The 18,851-nt window shown below is 57.3% G+C and overlaps 1 protein-coding gene across 1 annotated transcript in view; it reads left to right on the plus strand.

Moving 5' to 3' along the window:
• The window catches only part of TSPAN11 (tetraspanin 11), an 80,971-nt gene that overhangs the window by 25,316 nt on the left and 36,804 nt on the right, over nt 1-18,851 (plus strand). Inside the window, exons 2-3 of the mRNA XM_006172054.3 lie at nt 1,286-1,380; nt 18,786-18,842. Coding sequence (XP_006172116.1) covers nt 1,297-1,380; nt 18,786-18,842 — 141 coding nt within the window. The 5' untranslated portion in view covers nt 1,286-1,296. The remainder of the gene's footprint in view (nt 1-1,285; nt 1,381-18,785; nt 18,843-18,851) is intronic.

Raw genomic sequence — 18,851 nt, forward strand, 5'->3', positions numbered from 1 at the left:
GGGCGGGGGGAGGTTGGGGTGGGCAGAGGAAGGGCTGGAAATGGCTAAACCAATGCCTCGCTGCTCAAGGTCCCAATCCAAAAGTTTCCCGAACAGGGAGGACAGGGAGAGCGGCCACTCTGAGTGCGGCGTGCAGGTGCCGGGCTCCCCACCTGGAGAAGAGGCACCCCGAAGCCTTCAGATGTGCCGGGGTCAGACACCCTGAGACACCAGCAGGAGTGCCAGGCACAGTGGCCCCCTCTTCCCTGTCACACTCCCAGGGAGTCCACTGATGGGGTCAGGGCAAGACGGAGCAGTGTTGGGCAAAGACTGGGAGTTTCAGGACTGGCTGCTGGATTCTGGCCCCAGCTCCATGACGTGTAATAATAATAGCAGGGGGTATTTCATGAGCACCTACTATGTGCCGAGCACTTCTCAGAGGCTCTCCCACTTCCCCTCCACTACCCCCACAGGATGCAGGGATTATTATCCCCTCGACAGAGAAGACAGGGTGGGAGCTCATGCCACGTGCCCACAGGGTCGCACATCTTGTGGCGGGTCAGGGATCGAACCCAAGGGAGCAGACTCCAGAGGCTGTGGCACCTCCTCCCACCAAGCCGCTGGCTGGGCCGGCCTCTGGGTGTGGACAGTCGAGGAGCAGGCAGGGGACTCAATGAGGTGCTCTGTCTTCCCTCTAGCACGTCCTGACCAGGCTCATGCCACACCTGTGCGTGCAGGGGTCCTGTCCCAGGGCACAGTGGCCACGCAAGTGTGTGAGTGGGTGAGTGCACAGGACAAGCACACGGAGAGCCACCACACCCACGAGACCAGGGAGGAGAGCGGGCACACAGCGGGCCAGTGCAGGCTCCGGAAGACGTGAGAGTAGACCCGTGTCAGGAGGACAAAGCCCAGGTTCCAAAGCCGTTCGGTGTCCAGCAGCTTTGCGTTTCCTTGACCTTCGCTGTACTTGGGGCCAGCAGATGACAGAGTGCTTACATCACTGGACTCCCACATGGCCGACTGTGGTTTGAGTCCTGGACCTGGAGGCTGGAAAATCCCAGATCCCAGGGAGAGAATGAAAGAGAAAAGATTGCAGCATGGCCATCCCCTGGGGTGATTTCTCACCTTCTCTCTCTCTCTCTCTCTCTCTCTCTCTCTCTCTCTCTCGGCTCCTCGCGGTCTGCCCACAGCTTCTAGCCCTCCGGCCAGCAGGCACCACGCCTCTGGAGGTGGCCTTGGCCAGGTGCGCTGGCCGGGGAGCTGAGCGGGTGAGGCCCAGCACGTGTGGTCTTTGTGTTCTTTGCAGGCCGAGCAGCCATGGCCCACTGCAAGGGCGAGCAGGACGACTGGCTGACCGTCTCCCTGAAGTATTTGCTCTTCGTCTTCAACTTCTTCTTCTGGGTGAGTGGGCTCCGCACACGCGTCCCTCCCCGAGCGCGGATGACTCAGGCCACCTTTTTCATGACTCACACTCTCAGGTTATTTCTTCCAAATCAGAGACCACCTATGGGCAAAGTCTGCCTACTTTAAAGCAAACGTGTACATTTGCTTCCGTGGGGGAGAGAAGAACGCGGCTGTGGGTTGGCACGGAGTCTGAACAGAGGGCGTGAGCAGAGCAGCGAGCCCACCTCCCACCCCGCCCGGAGGCTCTGCCTGCCCCTCCCTCGCTAGCTGGGCACCAGGGCCTCGCGGGAACGCGGCTGCCCGCCATGGCGGCTTGTTTCTGCCAAAGCCCATTTTCCCGGTGTTCACGTTTTCCAGGCCCAGGGCAGAGTCCTGGGGACCCAGCGGCCTGGAGCAGGAGGGTGTCCAGGGTGTCTCCCCTCAGGAAACCTTATCCGGGTGAGGAGCATAGACTGTCCACTTGAATTTTCTGGGTACCTGGGGGCAGGGAATGTGTGCATTTTGTGTTACTGCCTCACTAAATTTGGGAAGGTAGGAGTTTCTTTTTTTAAATTATTTATTTTATTTATTAGTAGTATTTTAAGTTTGCTATAGAACATGTGCACTCACCAGAGAGACAGAGAGAGAGGGGAAGTGAGAAAGCAAACCACCAGATTCAAGACTCGAACCACTGTCGGCCACGTGGGAGTCCAGTGTCTTAACCACCTGCCAGCCCAAGGACAGGGTTTGCAGTCAGCTGTAGGTCTACCACCTACTAATGGTGGGGCCTTAGGTAACTTACTTACATTCCATGAATCTACTGATATTTCCCCAGCTATGATTTGGGGGTCAAATCTAAGCTCTCGGGGTTCCACTCAATAGATGCACATGAACTCAACAGAGGCAGAGAGAGAGAGAGGAGATGACCCCCAGTGGGGCATGGCACCCTGCAATCCCTTTCTTCCACTTCTCCATCCTGTCAAGGTTAGGGGCACACACACGCTCACACACGCTCACACACGCTCACACACACGTAGTGTGTTTTATCAAACCACCAAGGCCAGGATTCAAACCACTATCGGCCATAAGGGATCCAGGTCCCTTAACCACTCACTGAGCTACAGGGCCAGCTCCAGTAAATGAGATGGATATTTTTGTTTGTTTGTTTGGAGAGGTTTTTGCTATAGGGCGTGTGTGCTCGCCAGAAAGACAAGAGACAGAAAGTGAGAAATCGCCCCCCGGGGGGATGACCATGCTGCAATCCCTTCTCCTCCATTCTCCTCTCGGGATCTTGGGCACGCACACACATGTGCCCAGTGTGAGTTTAAGCCACCGGGTCCGAGACTTGAACCGCGGTCGACTACCTGGAAGTCCAGTGACATAGCCGACTGCTGGTCCCTGATGTTTTTAATATATTAGATGTCAAAGACCTGCAAATACCACCACATCGACCTCCTGATAAGGCAGAGCTGGGGTTCCTGCTTAATTGGTGAGAAAGAGCCCCCCACATACCGTCTGAGAAGTGTCCCCCAAAGGCACATGCAAAGGCGGGCAGGCCTGGGTACGCGGGGGCTCGGTTGGGAGCGGAAAGGGCCTTGAGGGAGTACTGTAGGGGCCACAGCGAGGGCCTCGGAGAACTGACTGTCCTTAGATGCTGTCTCTTCAAAGCCTAAACAACTGATGTTTGTGGAAATGTTTTTGCAAAGTTCCTGAAAGCATTTCAGAAACACACGCACATGTGCACAGTGTGACATTCAAGCCACCAGGCCGAGGACTGGGACTGCAGCTGGCCTGTAGGAGTCCAGAGCCTCAGCCGCCACGCCGCCTGCTGACCCCATTCTTTGCAACTTTTAGCCTCCCTGGGCAAGGGTTCGTTCCCTGGAGTAGTGAAGACGTGATGGTGAAGACAGAGGAGTGATGGGCTGTGCCGATGTGGGTGGTGAACTGTGTCTGTGGACGGTGTGAATCCTCGGAAGTCCAAGAGTTCTCAGGGTTCTTACTTAGTGAGCCTTTCTTTTTAACACTAACCAGGTTATATTAAAACAGTCCTAAGGGGCCAGCAGGTGGCATAGTGCTTACGTCACTGGATCCCACATGGCGGTGGTTCAAGTCCTGGATCCGGTGGCCTGAAAAACACACTGGGTGTGTGCCAAAGATTCTGAGAAGAAAATGAAAAAGAAGGAACTGTGGCATGGTCATCCCCCAAGGAGTGATTTCTCGCTTCCCTCTCTCTCTCTGTCTCTCTGTAGTGAGTGCAAGCGCCCTATGGCTAAAGCTCTTTAAAAAAAGAAAAGAAAGAAAGAAAAAGTCCGGATCATTAAAGTCTTATGTATGCACTATAGATAATCTCTGAAATATCCTAAGTATAGTCGGAAAATGGAAGTGGCCTGTGTCTCACTGCGGTAGTTTCCTGGGGCTGATGGAACGAAGTATCAGAAGCCACGTGGTTTTCAGTAACAGAAGACTGGGGCCCAGCAGGGGCACAGTGGTGAAATGCAGAGCCCTGGGAGACTGCCCCGCGGGAAGGGTCTCGGTTTGCGTCTGGAGCTGCCCTGAGCTCCAGGTTTACGCATGGCCATGAGCTGGGGCTGCTGTGGCCGGGGGTGGCCCAGAGGGTAGATGCACTCTTTCTCAATCTCTACCCTTCCTGCTCATAGAAGAAAGAAAGAAACTTTAAAAAAAAAAAAAAAAGGCAAACAGAAAATGGGATCAGCAGGTGGCATGTGGTTAAGGAACTAGACCCCCACGTGGCCAACCACAGTTCAAACCCTGAACCTGGAGGCTTGAAAATCATGCCGGACACGTGTGCATGCAGAGTGCTTACGTGCCCAAAATCCTGAGAGGAGAGGAGAGGAGAAAGGATTGCGGCGTGGCCATCCTCCTGGGAAGTGAGTTCCCACTTTCCCTCTCTTGGTCTTTCTCTGGTGAGTGCACCCACCCTATGACAAAAAGAAACTTAAAACACTAAATAAAACACACACGCGCACACACACGCACACACACACACACACACACACACACACACAGCAATGTAATCTCTCACAGTGCTGGAGGCCAGAAGTCCCAAATGAAGGTGTCCCAGGGCCAAGCCCCCACTAAGGCTCTGGGCCGGCTCTTCCTTGCCTCTTGCCTCTTTGGGGGTGACAGGCAGTGCCCGGAGCTCCTTGGCTGGCCGCTGCCCATCCTCCCCTGCGGGCCTCCCTGTGTCTGCCCTCACAGGGCAGCTTCCTCTCCCGTATTAGATGAATGACTTCACCCCGAGTACGTCCGCAAAGACCCTCTTTTCACTCACAGGCATGGGGTGAGCACCTCTTTCTTGAAGGACGCGATCCCACCCAGACGGCATTCCCATCCCTCCTAGCCCACAGGTCGGGGTGAGGGAACGGCGGTGGTGACCTCACTGACGGAGCAGCAGCAGGGCCGACACGTGTGGAGAGCATCCCGGGGTTTCGGGGCAAAACGGACAAGCTTAGGATCAGGGCATTAACAGGCTGGGGCTGAGAGAGAGCGATGTCTCTGCGAGACGTGGGCCTGGGGAGAGGGAGGCCAGAGAGAGACGCCGTCTGGGGTCGGATGCAGACACGGTGAGTCTGAGTGGCCAGGAGACGCCTGAGCGGAGACCCACGTGGGCAGTTAACCCAGGGTCTGGATCTCGGAGGGGCTTGGGGACTGTCCCCATTTGGATGGCGGCTGCAGCCGTGGGAATAGGTGAGCCCTTAGAGCAAGTCCGGAGACCACAGAGCAAAGAGACCAAGTCTGAGACAGCCCACGGCCCGCATGCCCTGGCTGAGGATGGTCCTGGCAGGAGGCACGGTACGCGCTGAGACTAGGAGCACCCGGCAAACCGGAGCGAGTGGTCGCCCTGGGAGAGTCAGAGGAGCCTGGGAGGGGCGGTCAGAGGGAGGAGAGAAGCCAGAAGTCGGTGTCATGGCTGCCAGGTTGAAGGTTCAGGAAGCCGAGTGTTCTGAGGCCTGGAAAAGGCCACTGGGTATAGCCATAGGCTGTGGCCGCAGGGGAGCCTTTGAGGAGAGTAGTGGGTGAGGGGACGAGGGAGAGGCCGTGTAGACCACAGCAGCCGGCACCAGGAGCAGAGGCAGGGAAGCCATCGGTGTGGCTGGGGCTGTTGGCGCTTTGGCACCCAGTCCGCCCATGCTTGTGGGCAGGTGGGAACTTGCACGTCCTGCCGGTGCCAAGGTCCCAAAGGAAGGAAGAGACCATTACATAGTGACCACCCTCCGGGAGCCCGAGTGGACTCGGCGTCTACACGGCTGCCGTTGGTGTCCCTTCGGGAGCAGGAGGAGGACACGTGGGTGGCGGCACAGGCAGACGGGCAGCGAGCGTGTAACCAGAGCAGCTGCAGCGAGGGGGAGCGCCCCCATTTACATCTCCCGGCTTCGAGTTAAAAATACCCCAGGGACCCACTCGGCCAAGCCTCATTTCCCCGAAGGGAGATGGCTGGCTTTTGAAGGCCCAAGCCTCAGTCTCCTATCCAGGGGTCCTGGCTTCTGGCCCCCGTGGCCCCTTGGGAACTCCCCCAAAGTTGATACGGCTGGCAACTGGCCTGTCTCCTCCCAGGGGAGCACAGTGCACAGTCTCTAGGAATTTTCCAGGATTCCACAGTAAGTGGTCGTCCAGGGAGGGTCCCTCCCCACCAAGAGAAGGGACTGTCTCTCATGCAGACAGACCCCAAAGCCATCCTGCTCTAGCTGAGCCTCCCGCGTTAGACACACACAGCAGGCCCGTGTCTACCCTGGCGGGTGCACCAGGGTTGCCCCCTCTTCCTCCTTCCTGGATAACCATGACGTAGAGCAACAGCCGTGGCCCGACACCTGCCCATCTGTGGGCACTATGCCACTGCCACCTCCAGTGCTCAGATACGGAAAGCCAGCCAAGAGCCCAGGGTCAGCGTGGCCACACCAGAGTGAGTCAGGTGGACACAATCCCCTTCGCCCCCAGATCAAAGGTCCCCCTCTGTGTAGAGGCCTTGCCCCGCTCCTTAGGAAACCCGGCACAGCGGGAGGGCAGACTCAGGCCTGCAGTGGAGGTTACCATACTCGGCAACAGCGACGGCAGCGTCCCAAAGGCGCTGTGGGTCACGGCTTTGCAGGGCCAGCCCTGTGGCTCAGGCACAGCAGTAACGAGCTGCCCAAGAGAAGCTGGCGCACACTCGACAGTCACGGCTCACATGCCTGGGCTGGACGGCCCGAATCGCGCTGCGCCCACGGGCTGGTGCCCAGGAGCTACGAGCAGAACTGGAGGGAAGGGTCCGCAGCACGGCCAGGCCCTGCAGAGTCTTTCTCGCTCGCGCTCTCTCATGTGCATTCTGTCATTAATGCATTTTTTAAAATAGACTTTGCAGGGTCAGCAGGCGATGTGGAGGTTAAGGCGCTGGGACCCACACGGCTAACCGCAGTTTCAGTCCCAGATCTGGTGACTTGGAAATCCCCCTGAGCATGCGCATGCACGAGCCCAGGATCCCACGAGGAGAATGGAGAAGGGATTGCAGTGTGGCCATTCCCCTGGGGAGAGATTTCGCACTTTCTCCATCTCCCTCTCTCTTTCTCTGTGTCTCTGTGGAAGGAAGGAAGACTGCAGGGTTCGTGCCATGCATCCTAAAGCAGCCCTGATGGTCGTTCTCATCACCCTCGTCTTCCAGAGCGAGTTCAGAATCTTGCCGAGGACGTGGGGCGAGCACAGCTGGCACTGCACCCAGCTATTCTGGTGCCAGGGCAGCCATGACAGCAAAGTAACCGTCTGCCCCATGGTTCTCATTAGCACCTACCAAGTGTCGTGCACCGTCCTAGGCGCGTGGATGCATCCGGTGCCCAGCTTCCCAGGCACCACTGGGGCTTCCTCTGTGCTGGTCCTCCACATGCTCATCCTCCGTGACCCTCCCAGCCCTGGTGCTGAGGCCAGGAGCAGCCCTGCACTAGACTGGGGCACACGGCCTGAGGTCCCAGAGCTGGAGCCCAGCGCTTGGACCCCATGCCCCAACTCCCAGCCTGCACTTTCCAGGGCGTCCCCAGGAAATACGCGGGCTAACAGGGCAGCAGAGCATGCTGGGAAGACACAGGCACACGTGTTCAGATTCAGACTCCGTTGCTCATCTGCGATGGGAGATTAGGTGGGAGACGGCACTGGGCCCTCTACAGTCGCATATGGAAGCCCTAGACCCCAGTGTGATGTACTTGAAGGTAGGGCTTTTAGGAGGTCAGCTTAAATGAGGTCACAGGGTCTGGCACCGAGCCAGCAGGTTGGTGGCCTTACAGAAGAGTAAGAGAGGAAGCTTTCTGTCCACATTTGAGCTCTGAGTTAAGACACATGAAGACACAGCAAGAGGGCAACCGAGATGAGAGCCCAACCAGGAGCTGAGCCTGCTGTGCTTTGACCTGGGACTTCCGGGCCTCCAGAACCACAAGAGAGAAGTTTGTGTTGGCAGAACCATTCAGTCTTTGGTGTTTTGTTATGGTAGTCCATGCAGACACACCCGCGCTGAGTCCCTGCGTCTCCCAGAGCCGTGCTTTCTCACATGTTAGAGGAAGATGCTGATACGGGCAAGAATAGGAGAGTCACATTTAGGAAAACAGAGCCAGTCCTGTGGCCCGATGGTTAAAGGAACTGGATCCCATCTGGGCTACCGCAGTTCAAATCCCAGCCCTGGTGGGACCAGCAGTTGGCGTAATGGCTAGGTCGCTGAACTCCCATGTAGCCAACCGCAGTTCAAGTCCTGGACCCGGTGGCTTAAACTCACACCAGGCACGTGTGCATGCGTGCCCAAGATCCCGAGAGGAGAAGGGATTGTGATGTGGCCATCCCCCCTGGGGGGTGATTTCTCGCTTTCTATCCCTCTGTCTCTCTCTGTCTTTCTGGCGAGTGCACATGCCCTATAGCAAAAACCTCTCCAAAAAAAAAAACATCCTGGCCCTCGCAACTCAAAAAATGCTTCAGATGCATGGACATGCGTGCCTCAAATCCCGATGGGACAGGAAAATGGAGATGACCATGACCCATTGGAGGTGTGCACCCCCCACTGCCCCATCTCTCTCTGGCGAGCATATGTGCCCTTTGACAATAAGAAAAAAAACATAGATTTTTTTTAAAGAACTTTTTGCCTTAGGGTATGTGTGCTTACCAGAGAGACAGAAATAGAGACAAACAGACACAGTGAGAGGAAAAGTGAGAAATCACCCCCAGGGGGATGACCATGCCACAGCCCCTTCTCCTCCATTCTCCTCCTGGAATCTTGGGCACACACGCACACATCCCCAGCGTGTTTTTAAAGCCACAGGCCCCAGGACTTGAACTGCAGTCGCCCATGTGGGAGTCCAGCAACATAACTGCTACCCCCTCTGCTGGTCCCAATATATAAAAATATATATTTAGAGAGACATTTAGCCCAGTTATGGTACATACTCAGCTGTTCTGCACAAGTACTCCGATTAGACTTGCAAGCACACCTCACCTCTATAATGTTCTCATCCATGGCTTCAAGACTGTCGCAATCATGACCCACATAAGAAATACACAAGCTGGAACCAGCAGTTAGCGTAATGGCTATGTCGCTGGACTCCCATGTAGTTGACCACGGTTCGAGTCCTGGACCCGGTGGCTTAAACTCACGCCAGGCATGTGTGCGTGTGTGCCCAAGATCCCGAGAGTAGAATGGAGAAGGGATTGCGGCATGGCCATCCCCCCGGGGGGATGGTGGTTTCTCACTTTCTGTCTCTCTGTCTCTCTCTGTCTTTCTGGCGAGTGTACACGCCCTATAGCAAAAACCTCTCCAAAAAAAGAAAGAAAGACACAAGCTATGCTTACATGACACGTTGGTCATGAAACTAAACTGACCTTTACAGTGTATGAGGCACTTCGTTTTCTCTATTTTATTTATTTATTTTTAGGTTTCCTTGTCACTAGGTGCATGCGTTCGCCAGAGAGAGACAGAGAAGGGAATGAAAAATCACCTCCCAGGGGAGATGGCCACCCCTCCATTCTCCTCTTAGAATTTTGGGTGCACACCCGATATGATTTTCAAGCTGCTAGATCCAAGATTCAAACCGTGATCAGCCATGTGGGAATCCAGCACCTTAACCTCCACGCCAATTGCTGGCCCCTATTTATTTATTTTTTTAGTCCCAGTTCCAACCCACTAAATTGACTTCCCTACCTTAATGGGTCACAGTCCCAAGTTTGAAAAATGCAGAGCGGAGTCCACTCCACCTAGCGTGGCAGGATGCAGGAGTCCCTCCCTCCCTGTCACCCTGCCCCCATGGGATGTCCTCACTGCCTCAGTGACCCAGTGCTGGTGGCTGCAGGGTCCCGCAGGGCAGGAGAGGCTCTTGTGGCTGCGGCTCAGGGTCGGGGCCAAACCGCCAGCACTCTCCTGCCTCCATTGTGACCCTGAAGGGAAACAGGGCCCAGGCTTTCTCCTTCCCGCCCTCTTCCTACAGCTCCCTGCCGCTCCCGTCACCCCTGCAATGTTGTTCTCTAATTTATTATTTTAATTAGCTGCTTGGCTGTGTTAATAATCAAAACTTTCCCAGCCTCCCCGGAGCTCTGCCAGGCTCTGGGAAGAACAGGAAGCAGCGGGCTCCCACGGGGGCAGGGCTGCCTCCGCTCGGAAGCTCTGGCCTGTCCCGAGCCCTGGCTGACCCTAGGCCTGCCCTGCGTGCCCTGCATCAGAGCCTCCGCCTCCAGGGTATCCCAGGACCCTGAGGGAAAGGGGCTGAGGCACGTGAAGAGAAGGTGGGGACCATGGGCGTGAGCTGGCACGGGAGCATCACTCAGGACTCAGGGCACTGCCGTGCTGAGGCTAGAAAGCCCTCCACCTGGTACGCACCGTCCCACGGGATGTGGCCTCTGCCGCTCTGGGCATGCCATCCCGGGAAGAGCAGCTGAGGCCCGATTTCTGGGGCACTCAGAGGAGTTAGATGGTACAGGACCCCCTTGGCCTTCGGGGTGCCTTTGCTCGCTAGGCAGTGGGACCTGCTGGGGACCGGCTCTCACATGAGGGGCGGCACACGTGGTACATACAGGGCCATGGTGGGTGAGCAGGTGAGCAGATGGAGGAGCTGCCCCTGCCACGGCCCCAGCAGCTGAGGACATGCTCCCAGCAGAGGGCTCCGGGGGGCCTGCAGCGATGGCACCAAACTGCACGGGAAGATAGGGGTTCTGGCCCTCACTCTGCCCCTGCTGGCTGTGCAGCCCTGGGAGAGCCTCTTCTCTCTGGGCCTTCATTTGTCCATCCAGACATCCAGCTATGGGAGGGGTTGGGTTCACTCCTCCTCCCTCCCCCCACACGGAGTGACTGAGCACCCTCCAAGCCTAGCGCTCTGCGGGGGACTGCAGGATGAACGAGGTCTAATCGAGTTGCTGAAAGGGGAGACACGCAGGCAGCCATGGACGAAGCCGCGGCGATGATCGTACTGTAGAAGCACGCTCAGGCCAGGAGCTGGCAGAGAGGGCAGAGGGGGCCAGGCATGGCCCGCGGCTCCCAGGGAGGGCCCATCTGGTTCTCAGCCGGGTTGGAGAATCGATCAGGTGATCCGCTCCCTCCCAGCTATGCCCCTGCCAGCTGCCAGGGGTCGTGCCCTTATTTAGGGGTAGGTGGGATTGGGAAGAAAGGGAGAGCAGGGCTCTGGTTTATTTGATCAGGGGCTCTGTAAAACCAGAGCGCCAAGAAGAGAAGGCCTCAGGACGGAAACAGCCCTTACACGACAAACCTGTCCCTGAAGAGCCAGTGCAGACAGCAGACCCGGGGAGGGCCGGGGTCAGGCTGCCTGGGCTCAGAGCCCTGCTGCTCAGGAAAAGAGTGGGTGCATATCCCGGAGAGCTCGGGGGGGTGCTGCACCCCGTGTAGGTACAGGGCCCTGCTGATTCTTTTACTTTGGAATAGGAGCCACTCTTGATTTTTTTTTTAATGTTGATGTATTTATTTCTTCCACAAGAGAGGCACCTGCAGCAAGGCCTTCACTCGACGAGCCACCAGCCAATTTGAGCGTGTGGATGTGTGGTGCATAGAGGGAGGCCCAGGATGCGAACGGAGGACCTCCCCACGTGGGGCCAGTTGTGCTACCATTGCACCCCCTTCTGGCCCACAGGGACCTGCTTGTTTTTACCATAGGGCGTGTGCACTGGCCAGAGAGACAGAGAATGACAATGAGAGGGAAAGTGAGAAATCCCCCCGGGAGGGATGGCCACACTGCTGCCTGGGATTTGGAGCACGCATACACATGTGCCTGGCGTGGTTTTCAAGCTGCCAGGTCTGGGACTTGAACTCCCATCAGCCATGTGGGAGTCCAGCACCTTAAGCACTATGCCACCTGCTGGTCCCAGGGAACTATCCTTTAAAAGCAGTCCAACGGGCCCTGGAGGGGCTGAGCCTTGCTCAGACCAGGTCTCCTAGGCCCCTCTCTGAGCCTCCAGGCTGCTTGTTCCCCCAGATTAGAGCTATTCACTTCATAATGGGAACACCCTGTGATTGCCAAGCCAGCCGTGAGTGACAGGATGGGGGACAGCCCACTGTGGCCCGAGGGCCTGGCTATCACGTGGGTGCGTGGTGGTTGCCGGTTGAAAGAGAACGAGAGAGTAGCAGAGTATTCGTCTGGCATTGAGACCCCTGGGTGCTCCCCCGGGAGGAGGGTCCATTCCCCTCTGGCACTCACACTGTCCCCTGAGGATGAAACAGCCATAAAGCAGGGACAGAGATTGGGCAGTCCCAGAGCCCTCCCGCAGTCCCTCACGTGGGCTGGCCTGAGGCGCTGAGGGTTGAGGCATGTCCCCCACCTCAGGGTGCTGGGAGACAGGAGGGCCAGAGCGGGAGTCACCCTGAGTGGGCGTTAGAGCGTGTGTGTGAGGACTCGTGGAAGAGGAAGCTCTGAGAACCTGTGAGGAAGGTGGGGAGGAAGAAGGGAGCAGGAGGGAGGCCCAGAGAGGCCAGGTGACTTATCCGAACTCACACAGCAGTACGCAGTGTGCACTAGGACGCCAGCTTCACCCTCTTTTTTTTTTTTTTCTAGTTTGCCAGAGGGGGAGAGAGAGGGAATGTGAGAAAGCGCTCCCAGGGAGGACAGTCGTCTGCAGTCCCTTCTCCATCTCTGCTCCTTTCAGGATTTGGGGCATGCATGCACACGCACCTGGCGTGTTTCTCGAGCCGCCGAGTCCGGGCCTCCGGCTACACAGTTGGCCACGTGGGATCCAGCTGCCTTAACCACCATGCCACAGGCTGGCCCGAGATCACCTCTTAGCCACTGCACTGCACACTCCCCAGCTCCTGGGCATCTGTGGGGTTTTGAGAAGAGAGGCGACTTAATTAAAGCCAGGCGTGGGGAAAGACAGCAGCAGAAGATGAAGCCAAAAACCAGGGTGAGGCCAGATAAGCTACACACCTCCAGGAGGTGCTAGGGTGTGGGTGTGGGGCACTGGGCTGGGGCAGCTCCTGGCGATTTCTCAGCAGGCGTGCAGGAGTGGCTCAGCATGCTGGTCTCTAGGGGGGCAGGAGCAGGACCTGCCTGAGGGTGAGGAGTCCCGCAGTGGGGGATGGAGACAAGAGGGCAGGTGGGGCCCGCAGACAGCTGTCCCTGAGAGGGGAATGAGGGACCCTGGGTTTCTGGGTGGGTGTCTGTGTCGTTGATGACACTAACCAGGGAGGAGGAGCGTGGGTGACACGTGTGGCTGCAAATGGGAGAACAGCGACCCGGCCCAGCAGCCCTCCAGGCCAGTGTGGTGCTGGGCGTACCGTAAGGGTCAGCAAATGCAGGCCCAGAGCTGCGCGGCCACCCTACACATCCCCTGCCTCCCCGAGCAGCGCGCTCCCTTGTACTGATGGTGGAGAGCTCCCCTGCCCCACCACCATGCAGCAAAAAATCCTACGAGCTTCACAGAAAAGCCCTCCAGTTGCTCGTCCCGCCTCGACCCAGCCCGCTTTCCTTCCTCTGCAGTCACATTTCTAACAGGCCGCTTGTCCACGTGGCTGCTTGGGCCGTTTCCTCCCCCACGCGCTCGCGACAACAGGGGCAACATTTCCCACGCGTGGGACATTCCTATGGCTGCACGGCATGGGCCCCGCCCTGGCCCTCTGGCGTCCTCGGCCAGCTGTGTCCTCTGCAGGGTTTCTGGCCGATCAGCCACCAGCTACGGCTTTGACAAATGTAGTTAATATCCACAGAAAGCCGGCCCAGTCTCCAGACAGCCACTCTATGCAAATGGCTTTGAGATGGCTCCCTCTCCAGCCTCTCCCTCTGCCGTCCCCCACACTGCTCCTCTGCCCGAGCGGTTTCTAGACCCCCAGGTCGAAGTCCTGAGGCGCTGGTCCAGACGCGTCTTGTTGGCAAGAGATTCTCCCCTGGACTAAGGGTCATTTAGCCACATGGGAGGGCCCACAGAGACGTTTCCACCCAGTGCCTCCAATTCACACACGACAAAACTGAGATTTGAGTGTCTGTCCCAGAGTCACACGGTCAGAAGTTCAAGTCCTGAACAGTTGTGGACAGAGTTCCAGGCAACTGCCCCCAGGGCGGCCGAGGCCTCAGGGCCATGGCCAGGACCGAACACAGGCCTGCCAACTTCTCCCCACTGTGACACTCTGCAGCACCACGAGTGGGCAGCCCGTCCCAACCTTTGGCAGTTTCGTGGTTCCTCCAGAGCATGGTGGTTTTCTCCAGAGCTGCCCGAGTCCCTCGAAGGAGGTCCCGAAGGCCTCGAAGGTGTTTGCCCTGGCTAACCGTCCCTGTGTCCCCTGCAGACACGGACTTCTCCAGGGTAACACTGCTCCGGGGAGGGCAGGCATCCTCACTGCCGCGGCCTTCCTTCCCGACCTCTCCTGGACGGCAGACTGAGCGTGGACACATCGCCTTCTAGAACTACATCAGCTCAGCAGGTCCCCCCGGGCCCTGCTGGGGACCTAGCCGTCATAGGGCTGGCCCACAGTTCAGCCTGCTTTGCGAGATCCAGCCTTTGTGGCGAGAGCTTGGTTAGGGATCCGTGCCCCTCCCCTCCGGCCGCATTTCTCGGAGCCCCCCTGGCACCAAGTTGCGTGGTCTTTCTCAGTCATTCGAGTTTTGCCCCTTAGACCCAAGTCTGCTCCTGGTTACCCCACCTTCGACCCCACAGCTTTGGCCCTGACTAAGATACCCTAACACTGGCAGGGTCACTTTCAGTGTTCTGAGCAACTGCTCCCAGGGCAGGGCCCAGAGCTGCAGAGGCACTTCCCGGCTGCCATGTCCAGGGACCCCAGGTTCTGTGAGATCAGCACAGTGCCCCCTACTGGGCACAAGGGCTGGACCAGTCATGAACCATGGGCAGCGCTGTTCAACCGGAGGACCCAGAACCTTGACAGACACTGATGCCTGGGTCCCCCACACTCCTCTAGAGACTCTGATCAGCCAGGGCTGGGATGGGGGTGGCCAGGTTTTTTTATTATTTGGGGTTTTTTTAGGGAGGTTTTTGCTATAAGGTGCATGCACTCGCCAGAAAAACAGAGAGACAGAAAGCAAGAAATCACCCCCCAGGGGATGGCCACACCATCCCTTCTCCTCCACTCTCCTCTCAGGAGAGAGGAGAGCACATGCGCCTGGCGAGAGTTTAAGCCACCAGGTATGAAACTTGAACCGCCATCACCTACATGGGAGTCCAGCAACACAGCCATTACGCCACCTGCTGGTCCCAGCCTGGGGATTTTCGCAGGCCCCAGGTGGTTGTGTAGCCAGGCCTTGGGGGACGTACAGGTGGAGAGGCCTGAGAGACCGTCAGGACCAGGTTCGTTTCATGGTGTATGCTTAAGTCCCTGGGCCTGAGGTGTAATTTTATGTGGATGGCCATCTCCCCGGGCAAAGGCCCAGAGCTCTGTATCAGACTCTCAGCGGGCTCTGCAGCCCTAACACGCCGGCCCACACATACCCTTCTTGGTCCCAGATCCAGATACTCAGCCTATGCCCTGGTCTGCAGGAACAAAGAGAAGAAGCCTCATGGGTAACATGCTTCTTTCTCTTTCTTTCTTTCTTTCTTTCTTTCTCTCTTTCTTTCTTTCTTTCTTTCTTTCTCTCTTTCTTTCTTTCTTTCTTTCTTTCTCTCTTTCTTTCTTTCTTTCTTTCTTTCTCTCTTTCTTTCTTTCTTTCTTTCTTTCTCTTTCTTTCTTTCTCCTTCTTTCTTTCTCTCTCTCTCTCTTTCTTTCTTTTTTTTTTTTAATTTTTCCAGAGAGTACATGCAGTCCTAGAGAGAGACACAGAAAGAGAGAGAGGGGGAAAGTGACAAAGCACCCCCCAGGGACATGGTCATGCCGCAATCCCTTCTCCATCTCTCCCTCCTTTCTGGATGTTGAGCATGCGCACACACACGCACTCAGCGTGGTTCTCAAGCTACCAGGTCGGGGACTTGAACTGCGTAGTCAGCCGGGTGGGCTCCAGCTGCCGTAACTACCATGCCTTGGCTGGCCCTTACGAGCATGTTTCAATAAAGAGATGCACCCATTAAAAGCCAAGTCTCTCTGCTTCCTCTGGAGTCAGATGGGCTCAGCGTGGTCACAGTGACTGTCTCACACCGTTCACGGTCTCTTCCCGGCACCGTTCCAGGCACTGACTAATAAAAAATGAGACGTGAGCTATTCCTTAGTGAAGGCCCTGTGTTTGGTAGGTGCGCAAGAACCCTGGAAACAAACCATAGTAAGTGACCACAAGGGTCATGAGGGGCATAGGTTGGGAATTGGTGGTCTGCTCCGACTTCCTGATTTGATCGATGAAGAAACTGCGGTCCAAAGAAGACAGGCGACCGTCTTTATACCACCCGACTGGTCGCAGGAGGTGGGGCCCTCCCGCAGCCTCCCAGGCATGCCGCAGGGACGGGAAAAGTGCTGGGCGGGAGGCTTTGCTGTAAACCCTCCCTAAACACATTCACTGGCTGGAGGTCATGGGCCACAGAAACGTACGCTCACAGCAAATTTAAAGCCTGCAAGGGCCAGCAGGTGGCGTGGTGGTGAGGGAGCTGGATTTCTACATTGTTGACTGCAGTTCGAGTCCCAGACCCAGTGACCTGAAAACCATGCCGGGCATGTGTGCTAGATGCCCAAGGTCCTGAGAGGGAGTGGATAAGAAGGGACTGAGGTGTGGCCATCCCCCGGGGGGATGATTTCTCACTTTCCCTCTCTGTCTCTCTTCGGCAAGTTTACACACCCTATGGCAAAAATCAAAACACAAAAACCAAAAAACTATTCCAGGGTTTCAGTGACTCTGAGACAACATGGACTGGAAGATGCACCGTTGTTCTTTATGCCACTAAGAAGGCGTGCTGCTATAAATATGATTGTGATGCATCATAAGATGCTCCCCAGGGCCAGGAGATGGTGTGGTGCTCAAGATGACTGGATCCCACATGGCCAAATGCATGGTTCGAGTCCCAGACCAAGCGGCTTGTGTGCCGTGGACTCAAAATCCTAAGAGGAGAATGGAGGAGAAGGGATTGCAGCATGGCTCTCTCCCCAAGGGGTAATTTCTCACTTTCCTTCTCTCTATCTCTCTCAGGTGAGCACACACACCCTATAACAAACTTGAAAAAAAAAAAAGTATCCTAATTTTAGAGATGTTAAAACGTGAGGAATGGTACCAGCAGATGGCATCACGGTTATGGACTCCGACATAGTTGACCGTGGTTCAAGTCCTAGACCCAGACACACGGGACGTGTGTGCATGCACGCCCAAAATCCCAAGAGGACAATGGAGGAGAAGGGATTGGGGCATCGCCATCCCCCCGGGGGATGATTTCTCACTTTCTGTCTCTCTGTCTCTCCGGTGAGTACATGCACCCAATAGAAAAATCTCTCCTTAAAAAAAAAAAGTGAGGAAAACGCGCATCATAAAACGGAAGAAATCGGGCCCGGTCACCCTGCCAGCTCCACCAGAGCACAGGCCTGGTTCTGTCACCGGGGGGAGGTGCCAGTGGGGTGAAGTGACGGCATTACAGGCATGTTTAAAGTGGAGGTAGATAGAGAAACAGGCCCAGCCCCCTCTGTGGGATCCGAGGACAGAGGCCTGGACTTGCCCTCAGACCTGGGTTTGAATCTCAGTTCCGAAACTCTCTAATGGAGCCATCTCAGGCACATCCTTGACCTCTCCGGGTCATGGTTTCTTCATGCGCCCTGCCCCACGCCAGAGCTGAGGTGTGCCCTCCGCTCCTGCCTGGCCCCTCCTCACAGAGCGGGGCAGAGCTCGGAAGAGAAGGTGGTAAATCCGAGGTGAGTGACGTGAGCATCTAGTCCTGTCGGGTGTGAGGCGGCTGCCGGGGACAGACCTGGGATGGCAGGGCAGGTCATTTGGAGCCGTTCTGGGGCGGGCAGGGAGCACCTTGCAGGGACCAGCATCAGGGACAGAGAAGGAGGCCGGGCCACACCCAGGACCCTTGAGGAAGCGTCTACCACCTGTTGGAAGGGAAAGGACCCGTCCTTCAATGGGGTCAGGCGCTCAGCTGGTGGGGGTGTCAGAGTGCCCAGATCCTGGGCTAACACCGCTCATGTCCCCCGTCTGGCACGAGGACACACGTGTGAACACGCATGTGCAGTCACACGCTGCCGGTACGACGGTGACCGCAGGGAGAGCCGGGCAGACCGAGCGCCCGGATGCTCCCAGGTCCTCTTCTCAAGGCAGCATCTGCAGACCAGTGGATGGCCTGCGGTGCCACCTGCCCGGACCGCTGGGCACCGAGAGCTGGCTAAGAAGCAGTCTCCCTCTTCTGCCCAGCTGCAGTCCCAGGGCGCTCCAGCTTGTCGGCCGCAGCGTGACCCAGCAGGCAGCCCCGGGCTGAGTTCTCCAGTTCGGCCGACTAGGGGCAGGAGCGAGGGCAGTTTCCCTTGGTCCATGGGCCTCAGTTTCTTCTTCCGCTGGTTAGGGAGAGGGCCTGGTTTTGCTTCCCCAATGGGCAAATACAAGAATTAAACAAGGGGCCGTCCTCAGGCTGGCTCCGTGGCCTGGTGGCTAGGGCAGCGAGATCACACACGCTGAAAGGCGGGAGAGAGGAGGAGGGCGTCGGCGTAACCACGGCCCCGGGGGTGCTTTCCCTCTTTCTGTCCCTTGCTCTGTGAGCACACGTGCCTCCAGCAATAACCACCAAAAAATGTAGAGCGCTCCCTCCAGGGAAATGGGGGCAGGAGTGCTCCGAGGAGAAGACGAGCTCGAGGCAGGGAGGGGAGGGGAAGGGGCTCAGGAGCAGCAGCCCCACCGCGGGGCCGGCGCCAGGCCTGCATGGGAGCCTGGTTCTGCAGGCCCTGCCCCGACCTTGGGCGCATCCGCAGCCTCCCAGCCTCAGCTTCCTCTGGACTGGGCGGCCACTCCGAGGACACTCGCGGGCGGTCTGGAGGCCCAGAGGAGATGGCCTAGCACGGAGCGGCCACGCGAGCGCGGCTGCGGGGGGGCGCAGCCCTGCCTGACCCGAGGTCTCCGCAGGTGGGCGGGGCCGCCGTCTTGGCCGTGGGCGTCTGGACCCTGGGGGGGGAGAGCGGCTAAACAGGC

The sequence above is a fragment of the Tupaia chinensis genome, unplaced genomic scaffold (genome assembly GCF_000334495.1).
Source record: "Tupaia chinensis unplaced genomic scaffold, TupChi_1.0 Scaffold150288_1, whole genome shotgun sequence".
Taxonomy (NCBI): Eukaryota; Metazoa; Chordata; class Mammalia; order Scandentia; family Tupaiidae; genus Tupaia; species Tupaia belangeri.